The sequence below is a fragment of the Calonectris borealis genome, chromosome 11 (genome assembly GCF_964195595.1).
Source record: "Calonectris borealis chromosome 11, bCalBor7.hap1.2, whole genome shotgun sequence".
In the NCBI taxonomy this organism is placed as follows: domain Eukaryota; kingdom Metazoa; phylum Chordata; class Aves; order Procellariiformes; family Procellariidae; genus Calonectris; species Calonectris borealis.
The window spans coordinates 1,154,052-1,175,362 of NC_134322.1; the positions used below are offsets into that span (position 1 = coordinate 1,154,052).

Genomic DNA, 21,311 nt, shown 5'->3' on the forward strand with positions numbered 1-21,311 from the left:
AATTCTTTCTTATTCAGCTGAACACAGACTGGAACAAATATGATGACAGATTAATGAAAGCAGCTGAAAGGGGCGATGTGGAAAAGGTTTCATCAATCCTTGCCAAAAAAGGAGTCACTCCTACTAAACTGGATGTGGAAGGGAGATCTGCGTAAGTAACTTCCAGTACTTCAGTAATGGTGTTGGGAAGCTACTGAAAGTTACTCAATTCCTGAATCTTGCTGCTGCTCTAAAAACTCTTTTTAATATATAAATCCATGTAATACATCATGTTAGATTCTAGCCTCATCTAAACTAGAATACTAGATAGCTAGAATGTCAAATTCTCATAAACAATCTTCACTTCAAAATGAAGATCAGTATTTAAATACTTGCTCTTGGCAGATTTGAATGTTAAAGAGAAATGGAAAGCATATTGGTTTTTCACCTGGTTCACTGATTCAAGGTAAATGATGACTACTTCTCCAAGAAGTCATCTTGTTCCTTAAAGTAATATCTGCAACACTCTTAACTGGGTTTGGATGCTGTCCAAAGCTGGCTTTGTACTGTATAACGCTTTCAGTAAGCAGCGGTTTGCTTTGACTTTCCTGGTTCATCTTACCATTTTGTCTATAAAACAGTTGTGCTTAAGCAAGGTATTTTCTATTTTTAGATTCCATGTTGTAGCGTCAAAGGGAAACCTGGATTGCTTGAACACCATCCTTATTCATGGAGCTGATATCACAGCCACTGATGCTGCAGGTAGGCTTCCTCAAATATCTAAGTGCAACTCGCAAAAGTTCTCAGCTTGGTTTTTGTTTTGGAGTGGGATTAAGCTAAACTATAGGATAGATGTTCTTCCTTTCCATGGATTTCCCTGTGGTTGGCAAAAAAAATTATCATCTGTGTGACTTGTTGCTGAACTCACAGGAAACTGGTCATGGCCAGTAATGTAAGCTCATGGATGCCCCTGACATGCAGCAGAACTTGTGAACTTTGGCTTTGTGTTGCTGTAACTGTATATACAGTCTGCTCCAGTCTCACTGTTGAGATCAGTATTTCTGGTTGAGAATAACAGTGTAAGAACTGTTTTAAATGAATTTAGAAGTGTTCATTTAAATACTAAGTGTATTTCACTGAGACTTGTAAAGCACTGTACACAATGAGGATTAGAATGTATTAGAATGATGTAGTAGGTGAGTCCTCAAAACTTCAGAGTGCCTCTGTGCTACCTTCTTGGTTTGCGTGTGTGAGATCAGAGTTTATATGAAAGTGTTATCAAAGTGGTAATTAAAAATGGGTGCTAATTTTGCCTCAGATTGTTTACCTCATAATTTAACATGCTTAACAAATACTGCCTTTTTTTCAACTTCATTACAGAAATAATCTAGCCTCCTTTCATATGTCATCTCATTTTTTTAAATGCTTATGTGGAGTCATTTGCAGTATTTTGAGATTAATTTTGCTATTCAGGAACTTGAACCCTTGGTTGCTGTTTGTCTAAAATAAGAAAAGACTGTTTAGCAAATAGTATGTATGAGATAGATGACTTAGTTATAGTACTAGCAGAATTAAGGGGGGGAAAGTGACCATTGTATCTAAAATGATGTAGATGTTGACCTAAACTGTCTCTTGTTGTGAAATCAATCTAGCAGTCTAATGGCACATGTATCTTGATGTTTCATACATCTAACACATGAGCAGTAATGAAGCATATGGAATTATGGAGGAGGCCGAAGACAGTTTTTTGTAAAGGTGAAATAAACTGTACTAATGCTTTACTGAATTATGAATTAGTGTTATGTGATTAGTAATAGATTTTGAGAAACAGCATAGGCCTGTTGAGTTTGTGTGGTATTTCTAAATGCATGTTCAAAATAGATCCTGAATTGATGTTGATCTCTCTTTTTTAGGTAGAAACGCATTGCACCTAGCTGCAAAATACGGTCATGCTTTATGTTTGCAGAAGCTGTTGCAGGTACTGCAAAATACAACTTGTCTGTTGTTACGGTTTTTATTCTTGAGAAGAAAAAAAAAAAGGTGCTCTTAAATATATTGATTCAAAATTGGGATACGCCACTCTTTTTTTTTTTTTTAAAGAATTACATTCTTTTTTAAAAAAACAGTCATGGGGAAAAGACCTTTTCATATTAAATAACAGATTGTGGCTGAAAGACTGCTAAAATAAAGAAAATAAACATCTTTTCCTCTCCACATAGACAATCAAATCAAGTTGTAGTTTCTACCTCTTAAAGAAAATGGACTTGAGTGTCTTTTAAAGACTAGTGCTCCTTTTCTGAGTACGTTTGCATTTAGGAACAGTAACACTGAAAGGTCTGCCCAAGAGTAGTGTTTTCTTTGAAAGAAGAATTTTATATCCATAATCTTTCATTAATGAAACAATATTGGGGGGTTGTCTTAGGTTTGTGTGATATTTATTTTTTGCTTCATTTATTCCTGGTCAGTTTATGCTCATTCGATTTTTTTTTTTTTTTTAACTCTTTATGGGTTCTTTTCCCCTTCTGTTTATTTGATGCACGTCTCCATACAGATATAAATGGCACATTTTCTGTGGAGTGCCAGAACGAGTAGTGATACTGGTAGCGAAGGAGTAATGACAAGTAGTGGAGAATCTTAGCCATAGTGAACGAACATTTGAAAGTGTTTGTGAAAAGTCTGTGATGAATTGTGCGTGTTCTTTGCATGGTCTTAATTTACTTCTACAACTTTTGATCAACATGTTTAGAATCCTAAAGTGCATGTACCCATAGCTCGCTCTTTGATGTATGTCAGTATATTTGTAAACTACAAACTTACATTATTTTTTTTCTTAAATCGCTTTTTACTGCTTAAATTCAAACCTCAAAACATTTCATGTTTTGTAAGTGCAGTCTGAATCCTAATTGATAAGCGGGGTTACTTATTTTAACAGTACAATTGTCCAACGGAGAATGTGGATCTTCAAGGAAGAACTGCTCTTCATGATGCAGGTAAAAGGTTTTGCTTTTCTGGTAACTGTAGTATGAAATCTAGATATAATTAATGGATTAATTTTCAGTTGGGTCAAATCCTTCTCTTTTAATTTTGGTGACTGTAGAAGGAGAAAATATTTTATGTTGTCATGACATTTGTCCTCAGTAACAAACTTATTAACAGACTTAGCAGAGGTTGTAGGTCTGAAAGTATCTTCTGATGCTCATAAATTGTCTAGTAAAATCTTAAAGCAAGTATCACGAGCAGCGTTTTAGAGCAATGATGTTAGCAGGTTAAGATGCCTTTACTTCGGATTGTCTAAAGCCTCATTATGCTCTGCGGTGTCTTGAACAGTAGTGTTTGATTTCTTTCATGTGCTTTTGAGATGGTTGTGTGAGAACTAAGTCATAGAGCCTTGTCATGCTTTAACTTAGTTGCATGAATTTTTGTGAAACAAATACACCCAGGGAGGTGGTTGAAATTTCACGAAGGCTGTTTTCAGTAGTATAACTTGCTCTTTCTTTTTCTCTTGAAAGCTATGTCAGACTGTTCCTCTAGCATACAACTACTGTGTGATCATGGGGCCTCAGTGAATTCAAAAGACGGAGTAAGTTGCTGCTTATAGCCCTCTCCTGTACAAACCCTATTGGAGTTCTTGTGCTTTCTCTGCTTTGTCTCCCTTTCCTTATTTCTTTCCCCCTTCCTCTCTTCAGGATGGGAGGACACCACTAGTGCTGGCCACTCAGATGTGTCGTCCCACAGTTTGTCAGCTTCTGATAGACAGAGGAGCGGATGTTAATGCCAGGGACAAACAAAACAGGTAACGCATGCAGAGGGTTGTCAGAATGCCTGCTGACATTTAAAGGGTAGAAAGCTGTCCCTTGCCTTTCAGACTACAGAATAAATATGCTAAATTCAGTGGAAAAGAACCTGGGATTTAGTTCAGAAGCAGATGTGCCAATTCAATAACGCAGATAAGCGTGGCCTTTTCTTATTGCTTGTTCTTGCATCTAAAATACATATAGGCTTGTTACTGCCAGCAGAGAAACAGCAGTTGGTTGCTTTAAGGGTTTGTCTGTCCCAAGCTGCATCTTGCAGCCTTTGGGATCAATACGCAAAATGGATCTTGACAAAAGTGGTACTCTGTCAAGAAGTACTTGCGTCCCATTGCAGCTCCGAAGGGACCTAAAGGCCTTGAAATGTTTGCTTCTATATTCATGGAAGGAGGTCAGGGGAGGGGTTTTCTATTTGTAGCTGCTGCTTCTTGGAGTTATTTCTTGGAGGATGACTGCCTGGTGGCCAATGGACATGAGGCTGCTGTGGGACAAAGCATGGGTACTTGCATTGCATGTTCTGAAGCTGGCAAGTATTTGGAAGGCATTGCCAGGCCTCCCAAGCACTTGCCCCCCCAAACTTCGTCTAAACTTCTTGTCTTGTTTTTATTGTGTCTATAGAGATTTGTGTTTAAGTAGAGAGGAAGCCAAAAGTAACATGAGTTTTCAAAACGCTGGGTGGCTCTCTCAAAGGCAGTAGGTTTATGCTGGGTTGCATGAAAATACTGCTATTACAGTGTTTTTGTTTGCTTTTTAACAAATATTTAAACATTGACTGAATGACTTCTCAAAGCTTAGTTTCCTCTCTTGATAGAGGAAAGATTACTTGACTCACGTTTCCATGGTTAGACATAAGTATACAAAAGATTATTTCTGTAAGTGATCACTCTATTAAAGCGTGAGATCCCCAAGTCTCTGAATGCAATCTTTCTCCCCATCCACAGGACTGCCTTAATGTTAGGCTGTGAATACGGCTGCAAGGATGCAGTAGAAGTTTTGCTCAAAAATGGTGCGGATGTTAGTTTGACTGATGGCCTTGGTCATGACTGTGCTTACTATGCCAGAATTGGTGACAATATTGACATTTTGGCTTTAATAAAAGCTGCTGTTGAGGACTCCAGCAAAGGTATGAAGACATAGCTGTAACAGTTTGCTGTTATTCTTTCATTTGAATTGTGTGTCTTCCCACTGCTATGTCTTCAGGAACTGTTTTTTGGAGGGCAGCTGCAGCTATAGTCCTTTGAAACAAAAAGGTGATAAACTGCCTTTTGGGAGGGCAAAGGCGGCTTTTGGTTTTTGTTTGTTTTTAGTAAAGCTTTTAGGGTTAATGCAGGCTCTGATGCCTCGAGGTATTAACATTGCTGAACCTGGCATTGCGGTATTGATCATAGGAGTTATTTAGCCTTATCTATAGAAAAACTTTGTACTTGTGAATGTTTCCATATCTGATTAACTGGGGGAGTGGTGAATCTATTTCTTGAAATGTCCTCCCAAGATTAAAACTTAAAAGAGTTAGCTGAATGTGTTGCATGAGTCCGAATGAAATGCATTTTTTAACTTCTTACTTTTGTGGTGCTTTTTCAGCAAGAGATACCATGAAGAAAGGGCAGCCTGAACAAAAGGTAAGGCTGCTTATACTAAGTACCTCCTAAGACAGTGTATTTCTGGTATTGTTGAGAGGGTGATTAAGATTGTGCTACGATGCAAAACTAGTTCAGTATTTTTTTAATTCTTAACTTCATGTGTAGCTGAGAATATTCCCTCTGTAATCAGATGGTGTGTCTACTTTTATTTGAAAAATATTCAATGATGTGCATATTCAGGACATATTCAGGAGTTTGGACAAGCATCCATCCCATTTACTGTCTGGATGAGATCATGAGTCCCTCTTACTGAGAAGCGATCTGTCCAAATGTGAATGTTGGTAGTATTGCCCCCCAGTGGAAGCTGAAATGGAGGCTGAACGCAGCCCACTGTCCCCAGAAATGGATGTCTGCAGAACACAACAGGAATATAAATTAATACTTTACTGTTGCAATAACAGATTACTAATATGTCACAGAAGTGGAATCGGCTGCACGCGCAGGAGGAGGTGAATGTCAAGCTGTATCAGAAGGAACATAATGCTCAGGTAAGTGAGAAGGATTTCTGACTTGCGTATTCCCATATGCATGATGAACCAGACATACTAAAGACAAGATGCGCTTGTAAATAAGCATTAGCGATTCCATTAAGAAAGGTCATATATTGCTGTTTACTTAAAACTTAATTGCATGACTGTGTAATGTGGCAATTATGCAGATAAGCTGTAAACTTTTTCAGGAAAAAAAAAAACTTGTTTGTGTAATAAACAGTTGCAAGTCTCTTCATGTCTTAACTTTTCCTACCTCTATCTGTCTATTACTTTCACCTGCACTAAAATCATAGGGTTACAAACCAGGAAGATTTATTTTTTTAACATGATCGAGAGATGTGTGTTTAAGTGTCTTCCTGAAAATAACCTGTGTCATAATTGTTCTATTAACCAGTATTAATTTTCTCATCTCATTACTATGTCATTACAGTTTTCAAAAAGGTAAACAACGTTTTAAGCTATGGGGAACAAACCACTGAGGCCTTCGTTCTGAAATGCTTTGTAATAAAAGGATAAAGATCTCTAAATGCAACTTCTCTGGTTTGAGCTAAAGTAGTTACTACAGTTAAGGCGGCGATTATCAGGCAAGAGTTAAACATGCTTTATTGTTTGCATGTGAGCACTGAACTGATTGATGGCGCAAAGACCTATCATTTTCATGTGTTGGATCTGTTACACGTTTCTAGGGTGATTCTTGTGGCTGCTGGAACAGTTAGCACATTTAAAGGTTGCTATGCTTCATGCTGGTGACACTTTTTCATTACACCTTTGGCTGCAGTGTTGGGTTTCAGGAACTGTTTTAACTTATTTTTACTTGTTAACAGACAGCAGATAAGCAACCTCTTGAGTGCTGTCAGCATTGAATGTAATCTTTCTCTGCTCGTACTTTCAAAACCTGTATGTACACTTACATGAGAATGAGCTAGCTAGAGCCGAAAAGTTTGAAGACTCTGGAGTTTGCACTTGTGTAAACCTTCAGAATGAAACAGACCTGGAGTAAGGCCACAGAATCATTAGCAGACTTGTTAGGCAAGGCTTGATGTCTTTAATGACCGTTCAAGTTGTTGGTTCAGATTCTTTAGTTTTCCCAATCTGTGTGTAGTGTAGTGTTTTTTGTTTTTTTAATTTTCTTTTTTACTTACTTTTTAAGGAATTGGAGTTAGAAAATCAAGATTTGAAAGATCGAATGAGAGAAGTGCAAGAGGAGCAAAGGATGCTGCTGGATAGAATCAGTGGGCTACAACTACAATTGAATGAGGTAAACCTAGTATTGGAATAACCTGACTTGAAAGCTGCTAATAACCACCTGACGCTGACAGCGAAGGCTGGTAGGAGTAGAAAAGAAAGCATGTGTAATTAGGATGCGATCTTCACTGCTTTCCTGTGAATTATATCTATATGGGTCACTGTCACTTTCTTCTGCTGCAAAAGCCTTTGGTCTTGTAGTAATACTCAAAATGTGAGGGGACATGTTACAACATCATTCACTGATACTCATAAATCTGAGCAATAACATTTGTGGCTATACTTTGTGATGTAACATGAACCATGAGGTTCTTTTGGTAGGTTGTAATTTGGAGAGTAAACTTCATCTGTGCAATTAAATATAGGTGTTGGGTGTCAGTACTTTAACATACCCATTGCTTATTTTCTAGCTGTTACTGTAAGGGGACACACAGAGAAAAATCTTTAATTGGCAAAAACAAGGGTTTTCAATAGGGAATTTCTCACCCACATTTGAAACCCTGTGTTTAAAAAAAGTTCCCTCTTCTTAGAGGTCTAAAGGACCAGTACAATTGAGGAAGAAAATAAAAACAGGATTTTTTTTTTCCTTGCTTTGTGGAGGCTCATGTTTGTTCCTTCACTGTATTTTTGCAGAGGTACATTTAAAAAGTGTATGCAGCTTCCCCTAAATGTAGCACATGGGTAGAAAGAATATTTCTTCTCATAATTGTTGGCTTGTCTGAACTTCTCTCTTAAGCATTGCCTTTATAAAACAAACAAACAAAAAACACAAACAAACTCCTTAATACTCACTTCTCCAAGTCAGCAAACTTCTACTGAAAAACTGTACTCTTTTGCCTCAGTAGTGTATGATCTAGATAATTGAAAAGATATTGCAGTTTCCTAATATGCATGTCAAGAGACATGGCTCTGTCAAACATCCTTAACTTCTGTTTATTTTTATTTCTCGTGCCAGAGGTTAGATGCTAAATGGAAGGGGAACAGTCAGAAGCATTTAGCAGTAGAAACTGGGGTAGACTCGTCAACTAATGAACTGTGTATAAGCCCCTTAAACATTATTGAAAAAGTGATTTGTGGGGGAATTTTTTTATTTTTGCAGGAGCAAATGTTTGCAGATGATCTTGAAAATGAGGTACGATACATCATCTTAAAGTGTAATAGAACTATGAAATAGGGGAAGTGACTATTGCATTTAAGTAATGGTATTTAAAACTATAGAGAAAAGAAAAGCTATCTATAAATGCTAAATGAAATATCTACCTATACATACTCAGTTTATACAGCTGCACAGCATTTCTGTTACTACAAATAATATACGTAATCCCTATGGCACCTTTAAAGCAGACTTAATATCAGAAGTATCTCTTTAGTGACTTTCAGTAATGCAAGACTAATAAATGCAAATAAATTAAACAATAGCAAATTATGTTGGTGCATATTCCCTTGACTCGTTCTTCGAGACTCCTCTTGTAGAGGAGCAGTGTTGTGGAAGAACTTCAGAATCAAGAATTTAGGTATTCTTTCAGTGCTGATCTTGGTTGAAGTTCTCTCTAAACTTTTTTAAAAGTTGCTTGAGATCTTATAAATCTGGCCATTCTTGTGGCTTTGGCTATTTGGCACTCTTTCTCTTTCAGAAAGATGAATTGAAGAAAATCCTAACTACCAAGGAAAAACAGCAGGAAGAAAGTTTAAGAACTATTGAAGCTCTCAAAGCTAAACTCAAATACTATGAAGTACGTTAATTGCTTTGAAATGTAATATAGCAATTGATATTTATAGTAGTAAATACTTAAGCAATTTTAAATTGTTGAAAGTCTTAAATGGTTATCTCATTGTAAAAGCTTTCCCTGGCCTTTAATCCCTAACTTAACATATAGTAAAAATTTGAAATGAATTTTCAGCTTCATTTTTGTGTTTCTTGTTTGCTTTTAGGTTGACTTTGTGGGATCTGGAAGTAACTTTGGTAATAGTGAGTATATTTAATTCTTAAAACTTGCCATGCACGATGCAGTGTTGGAATACATAGACAACGGGTGGGTTTTTTCTGTCATCTCTTCCTTCTGTTGGTCTTAACTATAGCCAAGTATAATGTGCAGAATACAGTCAGCTGGCCCCATTTGTGATTGTGCCAGAGTGCTAGGGCACTACTGATCAGTCTCGCTTATGAGTGGTCTTGTGAAGTGTGCATTGTAACTCTGCTACGTCTTCTAATAACACGGAAAACAAGCTCAGCAAGATCTGTGCTCCAAACGGGGTCTTCCCCTTTACATTCTTCATATCTTAAACACCACTCATGTCTAACTCATGACAAGAGATTATGGTCATCGTGAAAGCTTGAGTGTAGGCAGGTTTGAAAGCGACTTTAAACACAAGACTTGAAACACAACACTCCTATTAGAAATTATTCCATTTCCAGAAACTGAAGTCTTTTGCATCCAAGTTGGTTACAGGCCTGTCTTGCACTTGCGTAACTTAAAATGTTACTTAATCTGTCATGAGCTGTTGCGAGAGCTGTTTGGCTGCCTGTCAGGAAGGATCATTTATTTGGAGTGCAAGAGGGTGCTTTTCCCTGGTGTGTTCATGTGCAGACATGCAGCTAGCTCAAGGTGGCTTTCCTGACTGTTTTGCAGAACAATACCTAGCCTGGCATAGTAGGGGTTGTTTGGTTTTTTTTTGTTAGTAGGAGTTTGTCCAGGCTTCCTATGTGACTTAATTAAGGAGCAGTTGTTTTAATACCAAGTATTTAAACACCAGCCTGCAGCCTAGTGTAGTCCCATTGAACAGAATAAAATTAGGAAGGAAAATCATAGTTCTTGTGATTATGTGTTACTTTTTTTTTAAACAGAGACTAAATGCTGTTTGCTTTGCAAATCTAGGAAAAGAAGATTTATTACTTAACCAAGGCCAAGTGTTTGCTGTGGAATCACAGGTAATAAATATTCTGCCACTTGAGAGAATTCTAAGATAGTTATGCTTGGGAAAGCTAAATATACTTAAAAATGTACATATGTAAAACATTGCTTCTGAATACAAAATTTTCTGTAATACTCGCTTTGCTATGTTTATTTTTAACTGCTGGTGCCCTCTAGAGTTACATATGTGACATAGCTCTAAATGCTATGAAAATATCGAATACTAAACGGTCTCTAATGAGCATTCTTAAAACTGAATCAACAGACTGCTGGATCAACAGTCAGCGTAAAGTGCAACTGGTTATTCATTTCCATAATTTTTTCCTGTTTTAAATTCAGCTAAAACTCAGAAGACTATTTTCCTGCCAGCTGTATAATAATTACCTGCCAACTTTGTTTGCTGATAGATAGCTACCTTTTAAAGCCACAATCCAGAAATTAACAAGGCCTGTCAGGCTTTTACAGCGAGTCATATGTGATAGGGATTGGTCCTAACTGACAAACTGTTCTTACGCTTGAGTATTTCAGCTGTAATGCTTCCAGAAGTGAGTGATGGCTCGAGATAAATCTTAACATCCTATGCTTTCTTGCCAGATTTCACTGGTACATGTATTTTGTATGTTCTGATGGTAACACAGAAAAATCCAGTCTCTTCTGCCATGTTTTACATAAGGCTATCCAAACGGACTTAGGATTTTTTTGTTCTTAGTTGAAGTTTAAAATCAGTTGATGTGCAATTCTAAAAAAAAAAAGGGGGGGGGCGGGAGGTGGGCACAAAAAGCCACCCAACCAAAAAAACCCAAACCATGTCCCAAGCAGCAGTTACGTGGCTTTAAGCTAGTCATGTGTGGAAGCTACATACTGCTTTCTGGTCCTTGGAACAGATCGTTGGAGCAAGCCTGTGCCATGTAATAGCCATGACAGCTGGTAGTGAAGACTACATGGCAGGAGGGCAAAACTGGTTTTTTTGGGATATCCTTTACTGGACAGTAAATTAAATGACTGTTTTCCTCAGTCTTTTCAGGGAGGAGATTCTGTTAACCATGACATACTCTGTTCTGATTCCTTTTAAAATTATTTTCACATGCTTGAGGGACAGGGGAAATCTCTTAATAAATTAAATTTCTTCTAGCAGATGAGTGATTAAATATTGAATAACAAGGGAAATGAAATTAATATACTATACAAGCACTTTAATGTCAGTAGAGTCTGATGATTGGGAAACAGTAATGTAGAGCTATATTCAAGATTTTTACTGTTAAAAGCTGAAATACACGTGTTTAATATGGGCAAGAATAGATTAGTGTGTTTCTAAGAAAAAAAAGAAATCTCTCAGACAAATTTTATGCTCATATCAACAGAGGTTTAGGACGGTTATGTATATGACAGCTCATATGTATACGACTTGTCAAACTTGTAAACAGGTATCCATTTTTGTGCCAATTTATCTTCAGTCTAGATCTATGCTGAGACCCCTGGAGCTCTCCCTGCCTAACCAATCATGCAGTTCAGAGAAGGAAACTTTAAAGAAAGAACTTGACAACATGAGGACCTGCTATGGTGCAGCAAAAGAAGAAATCAGCAAATTGCAGAGAGAACTGTCTCACAAGGTATCGGAATGTAAAGCTTTGGCATCAGAGTGTGAAAGAACCAAGGCGGAATCTGATGGACAGATAAAACAACTGGAAGACGCTTTAAAAGATGTACAGAAAAGAATGTTCGACTCTGAAGGCAAAGTTAAGCAAATGCAGACCCACTTTCTTGCACTGAAAGATCACCTGACTAATGAAGCTGCTTCGGGAAACAGTAAGCTAACAGAGGAGCTGAAGGATCAGCTGAAAGAAATGAAAACGAAGTATGAAGGAGCCTCTGCTGAAGTGGGAAAACTAAGGAACCAGATTAAGCAGAATGAATTGCTGGTGGCAGAATTTAAGAGAGATGAAGGAAGGCTAGTGGAGGAAAATAAAAGGTTGCAGAAGGAACTTGTCAAGTTGGAGATGGAGCGAGATAAAAGGGAAAGAAATGTCATGGAGTTAGAAGGGCAGCTCAAACAAACAGCAGCAAAGTTAGCCCACTCTGTAACTTCAGAGAAATTTGAAAACATGAAGAGTTTGTTATCAAATGAAGTGAATGAGAAAGCAAGGAAGTTAGCAGAGATGGGAGGAGAGCATGAAAAACTGCAGGCAGAGATTCTGCTTTTAAAGAGGGAATCTGAGAGTCAGAAAGCTAAACTTGCGCAGCATGTAAAGCCAGAAGACCACGAACAAATGAGGAGTGGGTTTGAGCAAAAAAATGAGGAACTTGGGAAGAAAATTTCTGAATTATCACAGAAGAATCAGACTCTGCAGAAGGAACTTGAAAGATTGCAGATCGATAATAAGATGCTTAAGCAGCAAATCCAAATGCTAAAAACTGAAATTAAAAGCCAGAATGTGCCTTTAAAAATTCACGAAGAATTGAAGAAAACAAATGATCTGACTGTTGGTGACCTGACCAAAAAGCTTTTTGAAATAACAAAAAAGTACAATGAAAGCAAAGCAGCAGCTGAAAAGTTGCTGGCAGAGAAGAACAACTTAAGTGAGAATATCAGTCACTTCCAAGCTGTGTACCTGTCTCCAGAGCAGCACAAAAAAGAAGTGGAAGCTTTAAAATCTAATGGCATTGAACTTGAAAAGCAGCTTGCTGAGCTTCGGAAAAAATATGATGATGAACAAGCAAAAGTGTGCAAACTAGTCTCTGAAAATGCAGTCATAAGAGACACTCTTAGGGATCAGTATGTGTTGGCTACAACACATGAAGAGATTAAAACAGTCTTGAATAACACACTAGAAAAGACTAACAGGGAGCTGTCAGATCTGAAGGAACAAACTGAAGAGATAAAGCAAGAATTCACGAGGGTAAATGAAGAAAATGGAACTTTGAAAAATAAGGTGAAACTCTTACAGAATCAATTACAAACTGAGTATATAAGTTTAAAAGATCATGAAACTACAGTGACTACTTTAAATAAAAGCATGCAAGAACTTCAGGAGAACAATGTTGCGATTATGGCTGAATATAAGAGGGGTCAAGAAGAAATTTTACAGTTGCATGCAGAAATTGAAGCCCAAAAGAAGGAACTTGACACAATTCAAGAATGCATTAAGTCAAAATATGCCCCGGTTGCCTCCTTTGAAGACAGAGAACAAAGCTTTGAAGCCACAGTGAAAGAATTAAAAGCCCAGTTGCAGGAGCAGGCGCAGAAGTGCAGAGAAAGTGAGGAGGAAAACAAGAAGTGCAAAGAGGAGAATGAAAAGCTCAAAAATGGCGTTTTGTCCATCCAAAATGACTTGCAGCAGAACTATATCCTTGCTGAGAAGTCCCGTGAAATGGAAAAAATGTTTGCAAGCAAAATGGAGGAGTTGAATAAGCAATTGAGAGAATTGCTGCAGAAATACACAGGCCAAAAAGAAGAGAAAGATGAGCTGCAAGGGAGTACCAAGCAGCCCATAATTATGCAGGCTCAGCATCTTTCAGTAGAACAAATTGAAGCCTTGAAGAAGGCTCTTGGTCACACTATAGAGGATCTAAAGGAAGCCCTCAGAAGTAAGAAGGAATGTTATGACAAAGAAACACTAAAAGTAGGAGAACTACAGCAGGAATTGTCAGATCTAAAAAAATCTTCAATACCTTTGGTAGAATATACTCAAATGAAGGAAATGCTAGAACAAGAAATTGTAGCAGCCAAAAACAGCTTGAAAGAAAAGGAAGAAGAAAACCAAGTTAAAAATGAGGAAATCTTGAAGTTGCAGTCTGAGATTCAGCTTACTCAACAAGCTTTAACAGACCTGGAGAGCAAAGAAGTGATTGATGTATCAGAATACAAATCCATGAAAAGTACTCTGGAGGCCCAGATTAATAGCATAGCTGAAAATTTGTCCAATATGAATAAAAAGTACGAGGAAGCATGTGAGGAGGCTCTGCAAGCTAAAAAGAGTGAGCTTTCTTTAAAGGATGAAAAGGAGTTGCTTCAGTTACGGAGTTGCAGTATTGAGCAAGAAATCAAAGACCAGAAAGAAAGGTGTGATAAATCATTGACAACAATTATTGACTTGCAGAAGAGAATACAGGAATCTGCAAAGCAAGTAGAAGCCAAGGATAACAAGGTAGGATGTGTAAGTTAATGCTCTTGACATTTTCAGTTTAGCAGTAAGGAACTAGACTTCAAATATAGCTACCTAGGTATTCAAGAATGACACTGTGTGCTGAGCATTAGGTACCCACGACCTGCCCAAAACTGCTAAGATGAAGTCCTGATTTTGGTAGCGTTATACTAAGTTTTTCTGATTCCTCATATGTTTCAGGCATCATTTGTTGTGTTTAAACTCTAAAACTTTAAAGCTGAGTTTCAGACTTCTGGGGTATAAGCTCATTCTTCCATCGATTTGGAGACATGAATGTTTTCAGTTTACTTTTAAATACGAAAAATACTCCTGGCTTGGTTTCCACGTGTTGATATACTTTAGCACTTTCTGTGTGAAAGATGTTGTTAGCCCAGTGTAAGGAAGAAGATGATTTTGTGACCAATTAGCTTTTGAAATGCCTAAATGGGGCTTATTATTGATCTTAAATATGTCTGGTTCACTTTAGCAGATTGTTAGTGTGAAAACACTTTCTTAAAATCTAGGAGTAAGAAATAGTACTAACTCTGAATCTGGAAGGTATTTGACATAGATATTAGGCATTCTATGTTGTTTTGAGAGCTGTGTTTTGTATTTGTTAAATGTATGCTGTTTGTATTCCTCCTTCAGATAGGTTATATTGGCATGTAGTTTAGAGCTGTATTTGTTCAGCATCTCTGGCTTGCCTTCTGACTGCTCATTGTCCTTTTTAGAAATTAGACCTAGAATATCTTTAGAGCGTAAGTCTTTTATGTCGCTGGCTGACCGCCAGGGTCCATACCTCCATACCTTACAGATTTCAATGCTAGGAAGCAGGATGTGAACCAGTGATAGCATGTCATGGAAATGAAGTCCTCTATCTTTGCGAAGTCTCTCAGGCAGTGTGATGGCAAGCTGGGACAAAGATCCTTCAATGCTTGCTGATCTTCATCAGGCTTTAAAAAATGTTAAAGAATATTAGGTTTTGGTAGTTGATAAATCCTTAAATGAGGTTTGTGTGTGCTTTTTTTTAAAGATAACAGAGCTGCTTAATGACGTAGAGCGGTTAAAACAAGCTCTTAATGGCTTGTCTCAACTTACATACACCACTGGGATTCCCTCAAAGAGGCAGAACCAGCAGGTTGAAATGCTCCAGAACCAAGTGAAAACACTGCAACAACAGCTAGCTGTAAGTAATCATGCAAGGTGGTGTCTGAAATGCAGTAGCATTGCTTACAGTTTCTTGTATAAAGAAGGTCACTGGAGCACTGGAGTTGACTGTAGGCTTAGACTTCAAAAGTAAGGGATTCGTGAATTTCTTATTTTTGGGAACTTTTCCAGATGAAAGGGACACAAACAATTTAGAGACAACTTATGCTTACAAGATATGCTGCTATAGTTCATACTAAGACCATTTCTGTATGCGAATTCCACGTTAGTATTTTCTTGCAAAAACCACCAGCCATTTATTTTCTCACTTTGAAAGAAAGTGAGGTGGTTCGTTCTTAATGGATTTGACTTTGTGTTCCCTTTTCTGCAAACAGTATGAAGTCTATTGCTTATCATTAAGTACTAACAGTAAAGGGGAACACTTTATGGTAAATACTGTGGTTTTGTGCACAAACACGTTTGTGGCCCCTGTGACTTCAATAAAGCTCATAATTAAAGCTCTGTATGTGAGCAAAGTTAGTTATTTGTAAATCTGTACAGAAGTAGAATACAGCTTTAATAGTATTTGCAAGGTTGACCCTTATAAGGCAAAGCATTCTTAAATTGGGTGGTTTTAAACAAATAGCTAATGCTGTTGATGAAACAGGTTTTTCATCTCAGCACCTGGTCTGACACGCTAGATCAGCCTGTCTCTGATAGCCTTTCAGCAAAATTGCTTTGCCGCAAGTAAGCAATAAAAAAAGTGAAGCAGTGACTTTCTTCTTGATTAATGGAGGGAATATAGCTAACCTTAACCTTGAAATTCTGCTTTGGCTAGTCTATAAGTGTACAAACCCAAGCCCACAAAGTTGGAAATAGGCAAGAGCAGATGTTAAAAATTTGATGACTTCACCTCCTCTTCCTATCTTCTTTTTATAGGATGCTAAAAGGCAGCATCAAGAGGTAGTTTCGGTTTATCGGACACATCTTCTTAGTGCTGTACAGGTATGATAGTCCAAGTTCAGATTGTTTTACTCTGTCATCTCAATGTAGAGATTCTTGAGACACTTTCTAACTGCCGTACTGGAAGACCTCAAATAAACTTGAAACTAGCATCAAGTACGTGTTCCCATGTTGGGAGTTTTAATTTAGAATGGACTGATCCAACAAAAAAGCAAACGCATACCACAGCTGTAGTCTTATTGTGCCATCTTCTTATTACCATTTGTCTACGTGTAACTGTGTAACAATCACCTGCTTTGAAGGGTGGTGGTGTCTGATGATGTGAGCGTGTTATTAATTCTGCATCATCCCAGGTAATGCTGGAGAGAAGTCGAGTAGAAGTTGGAAACTTAATGCAGAGTTATCCAATGGCTCTCACTGAACAAAGCTGATCAACTAATTCAAGTCTTGTGACTTCAGATACTTAAGCATACAAAAAAGGGACCGTTACTACAGCAGCAGGCTGTGGAGTCCAGAGGGATAGGAACAGTCATTTTTTCCCACATCATATTTTCATAGAGGAAACTGCTGTGTCAGAGAGGCAGACCCTTCTTTCTCATGAGAAAAAAACCAACAGGATTCCTAAAGCGTTTCAGACTTTCCTGCAGTGGTGAAAATACAGCAATGAGTTAAGACTTTTGGGTAATTTTGAAGAATCTCCTAATGTTAGTTCGTAATGGATGGTTGACACTTTATGGGATTTTTAATTTTTCTTTTAACTGAGTGTTTGCTTGCTCTAGGGTCACATGGATGAAGATGTCCAAGCTGCTTTACTACAGATCATTCGAATGAGACAGGGACTTGTTTGCTGACGTGCTTAGTGCCATTGCTCTTGAAGGCTGCTGCATCTTGTAGGAGTGCTGTGATTATAGTAGCGATAACCTTCATGAGATTTATATAACTATGATAATATAGCTGCAGTTAGAACCTCCAAATATGAAACAACTTACAAAGCTGAAATATTTTCTTCTTGTAAAAACAGTAAAATGAGGCTACTAAGTTTCAGATCTGACACTTCTTTCATTGGATTAATAAAAGATGTAGAACGTCTTTTAAAATTGGTATACAAGCTGACTGTCAAAATGATGACATAGTAGTTAAATTATTTTAATGTCTGATTGACCACTTATTAAAGCAAGGCCTATACCCAGAAACTCCAGTTTATCTTATAACTTGAACTCTCGTGGTATGGTTAAAAATAAAGTATGTTCAAATCAGCTTGGCTAAGTATTGTAGCTGTATATCTCCTTTAATGATTAAGAGAAAGTGGCTGTTTTGTCACATAATCTGATCAAGACACACTACAACATGCTTAGTAAGTCAGCTGCAAAGGTAGATGAAAGATGTTTAGGTATATGTTGTAACTTGGCTGGCCAAGTTAGACTTTATTTAAGTATAGGCTTAAGATGTAGTGCCTTTGCTTTTTGCAAGACTTAAAAATCAAGTTTTCCATCAGAACGCTAACTCCTAAGTTTGCCTCCCCTTCCCCTCCTCCCCCAAGATTTTTAGTGAATGCTCTGTAATATTGGTTACTGTAATATTGGTTACTGTAGGCTAAAATAATGGGACTAGAGTGTCGTGGTTTGTAGAGCAGCATTTTGATCTAAATGCAATAGTCCTACTTCTGTATAATTTCATTTTTCATTAGGCTCAATATGGGTATAGACTGAGCAGCTCATTAAGCTGTACACTAGACAATTCAGGTATTGGATTTTCAAACACTATCTCATGGAAGTTAAGGTATTCTCCTCTTAACTGTAAATTATGTACTATAATCTTATTTATGGGGAAAGATGCAAATAGTAAGGATTAATGAAATGAGAATTTTTACTTGCTTGGAATCTACCTATTAAACAAGACAGGGCTTCATTTTTAACTGAAGGATGGTGTTCCCACAAGTAAGTTTTATGAAAGAAAACATGAAATTTGGGACTATTCAAAAGAAGTAATTGAAAAATGAGCCTGATAACGTATGTGGCTGTTTTAATAGAGCAAACAGTGTATGTGCTATCGGTAGCTGTGTTAACTTCAGTCTACTTGGTTGAAAGCATTTGCTTATAACTACCAAGTAGGAATCTGGCATCCTGATGCAGAAAAGACAAACTTCCTCTTCTGTGTTCCTGAAAAATAAGGACCTAAGAGTGCAGAGTTCTCTGCTTCGTGTTAACTGGGCTTCCCAACAAGCTGTACCTCACAGGCTTAGGTCTCCTTTTTTTTTAGTAGTATTGTTTGTTTCCTTTTTGTCCCTTTTTGGGCAGTGTCTTGTTGTAGAATTGAAGAGACAACTGCCACATAGAGGAGGATACAGACATAGTGATGAATGTGCAGGGCAGTTTTTATTATATAAATACACTTAATATATTTACTAAATATGTGTCTGTAGTTAAACAGATCTACTGCTGCTTTCCTTTAATTTCTTAGAGGACTATTACAGAAAACATCTCAGTATATATATGTTACTTTTTAGCCAAATTCTTTTATGATTGCATTACTTGAAACTCTAATAAGAGAGAATTTGTTTTGATATACTAACTCTGGCATATTTTGATATTGTATGTTTCCTTATTGAGGGAGTTCTATGTATGTTTTTCTAAATTTCTCCCATATTACATTATCAATAAAATGTTTTCTTCTTTTTTTTATTGTAGTGGTCAATTCTGTAAAAGGTAAAGAAATGTAAATAGTTTGGCAAAACAGCCTGGGTAGTGAAGGATATTGAACTCACTTGAATGCTCTCGAATACCAGGTAACACATTTGCTTTTTAGGTGTCTGCTGGGATTATTGGGTTTTTCTGTCTATTTCCAGAGTTTATGGTTGGTAAAATTTCAGTGACATTGATCGAGACTCAAAGCTTCTGCCAGTTAGTTCTTCAGAGTAAATGGCTCTGGCCACTTCTACACCAAAGAGGACAACCTGTCTATTATGTCAGTCATTAGGTTTGGGGTGAGCCAGTGAAGTTTTACTACTGCTTTTAAATGAAAGCGTGTTCACTTAATACTTTACACTGCTACCTGATTTCATGCTAAGCAATCTTTGCAGAATAATTTCTTGGCACCACCAAAATCCATTCATCTGGTGTAACTTCAAAGTGAAGGGCTCTCTAATTTCACCATTAGCTTAACATAATTTTTGGTGGTTTGAATTATCTCATCCAGCCCGTGGGACATGAAAATGAGTAAGGTTAAGGGTATGAACAGTATAAGTGAAACTTTACTGTATTTAAACAATGACTGGAACAATGGTTTCTTCCTTGGATCTTCGAAGGAGTTGCTTGCATTCTGAGTTAGTAAGCAGAAGCTCTCTTTAGGGTTCTTGTAAATCTCTAATTTGACCTTGGGAGGAAAAAAGTATATGAGTATATATGCATTTGAGTTTTTTCTGAAGAGGAACTTGCACTCAGGTAGAACTGTTTCAAGATTTGATATGTCTAAACCTTCCCTTTGCCAGTAAATATGTTCTGTCAACTTTACTGAGTCAGCTAATCTGCAGGGTATCGTGAAGTGCTTTTCACTGATAATTTTCTGATAGCTTTATCTAGTCTCAGGTCTACTATATGGGTATTTTGATCTCCAACCACATTTTTTCTGCAGAGTGAGGCTAATTATTTAAAAGGTTTTTCAATTATATTTACATTCCCTTATTTTTTTAGTAGACAAAGTAATTTATTTCTGCTGGAGAATTTACTTTTGCCATCTTTATTTTAAGGGGCCGGGGGGAGAGTAACATGCCACTTAAACATCAGCTTGAAACATCTTCAAAAGCAAGCTGCTAGTTGAAAATATTCATTGTTATTCCAATCCTTGACCCATACCACAACAGCTACCTGGAAATGCTGAGGTTGTACACTTAAGTTTCTTATTGTGTTGAGACTTGATTGTTGAAACTGCTGTTCCAGCAGCTGAATTAAAGTGGCATAGATCTGAGGTTTCTCATTATGTTAAATGACTTCAAGATCACTTTTGCAACTTCAACCCAATGTCATGTTACTTGAAGCATGAATACGATTACTGGCTTCATCCATTGCAGTACATACATTTTTTTTAAAAGGAATAATTAAAGTTACAATTTTTCTATGAAATGTGAATTGGTAGCTGGGGTTGGGAAGTTGTGTGGGTGTTTTGGTTTTGTTTTGTTTTTTTTTCTTTTTTAAAATGTTTCCTTAATACTCCTCTGTATTTCCTGTTAATATGGTTCTAAAAAGGATATTAAGTTGAGAAGTTGCTACTTGTTGGGAGGGGCAGAGGGAAACCCACCAAGCCCAACTGCACATCTTCTGTAGTAACACTTCAGTTGCACATCAGAAAGTGTCTTTCTTTTGGAGGAGCAGTGCTACCGAGCTTTTGCCAGCTTGGCGGTTGTGGAGTTTTAATTGTGGTTACTTTGCCTTTTGCGTAACACTGTTTTTAACAGCAGGATTGTTGGCAAGAAAGTCCTACCTGGACTTCCAAGTACTTACCTGGGAAGAAAGTCCTACTTTAGAAATAAATGCAAGATAAAGAATGCCATAGAAGTGAGAAACTAAATCTGAATTTCCTTGGGAATACTGTAATTCAATATTTCATGTAATACATGGTAGCTCAGACTCTTTTGTTACCTTGGTATTGGTGATACTATAAAATCAAGCATGCAAGAAAGTATGCTTAACGTTTTGAGTTTTAATAGGTGTGGATTGTTTACATACTGTACAAATGGGGATGGCTCAAACTGAATGAACAAGTCCCTTGGCAATGCTGTATATAGGTTTGGGGTTTTCTTGGCTCAATTGACTCATGAAGGTGAAATCTGGGCTGTGTCCACATGAGTGAAGTTCCCATGGCAGTCATAATCCATGTGTTTGGTAAAATCAACCACGAGGTATCACCTGCCTAGGGAAGGAAGCTTTCAATATTTATGCATTCATGGACAAACATCACTGATAAATGAAAGGAAGAAATGGGAGGTCAC

At 37.3% G+C, this 21,311-nt stretch overlaps 1 protein-coding gene across 1 annotated transcript in view; it reads left to right on the forward strand.

Annotated features, from left to right (window-relative positions):
• UACA (uveal autoantigen with coiled-coil domains and ankyrin repeats) overlaps positions 1 to 19,001 on the forward strand; it is a 38,974-nt gene extending 19,973 nt beyond the window's left edge. Inside the window, exons 2-19 of the mRNA XM_075159656.1 lie at positions 18 to 151; positions 653 to 741; positions 1,893 to 1,957; positions 2,912 to 2,969; positions 3,489 to 3,559; positions 3,666 to 3,772; positions 4,730 to 4,911; positions 5,370 to 5,407; positions 5,830 to 5,916; positions 7,070 to 7,177; positions 8,264 to 8,296; positions 8,799 to 8,897; positions 9,097 to 9,133; positions 10,041 to 10,093; positions 11,531 to 14,221; positions 15,252 to 15,404; positions 16,304 to 16,369; positions 17,107 to 19,001. Of these exons, the coding sequence (XP_075015757.1) occupies positions 18 to 151; positions 653 to 741; positions 1,893 to 1,957; positions 2,912 to 2,969; positions 3,489 to 3,559; positions 3,666 to 3,772; positions 4,730 to 4,911; positions 5,370 to 5,407; positions 5,830 to 5,916; positions 7,070 to 7,177; positions 8,264 to 8,296; positions 8,799 to 8,897; positions 9,097 to 9,133; positions 10,041 to 10,093; positions 11,531 to 14,221; positions 15,252 to 15,404; positions 16,304 to 16,369; positions 17,107 to 17,178 (4,143 nt within the window). The 3' untranslated portion in view covers positions 17,179 to 19,001. The remainder of the gene's footprint in view (positions 1 to 17; positions 152 to 652; positions 742 to 1,892; positions 1,958 to 2,911; positions 2,970 to 3,488; positions 3,560 to 3,665; positions 3,773 to 4,729; positions 4,912 to 5,369; positions 5,408 to 5,829; positions 5,917 to 7,069; positions 7,178 to 8,263; positions 8,297 to 8,798; positions 8,898 to 9,096; positions 9,134 to 10,040; positions 10,094 to 11,530; positions 14,222 to 15,251; positions 15,405 to 16,303; positions 16,370 to 17,106) is intronic.
• The last annotated feature ends 2,310 nt before the right edge of the window (positions 19,002 to 21,311 follow it).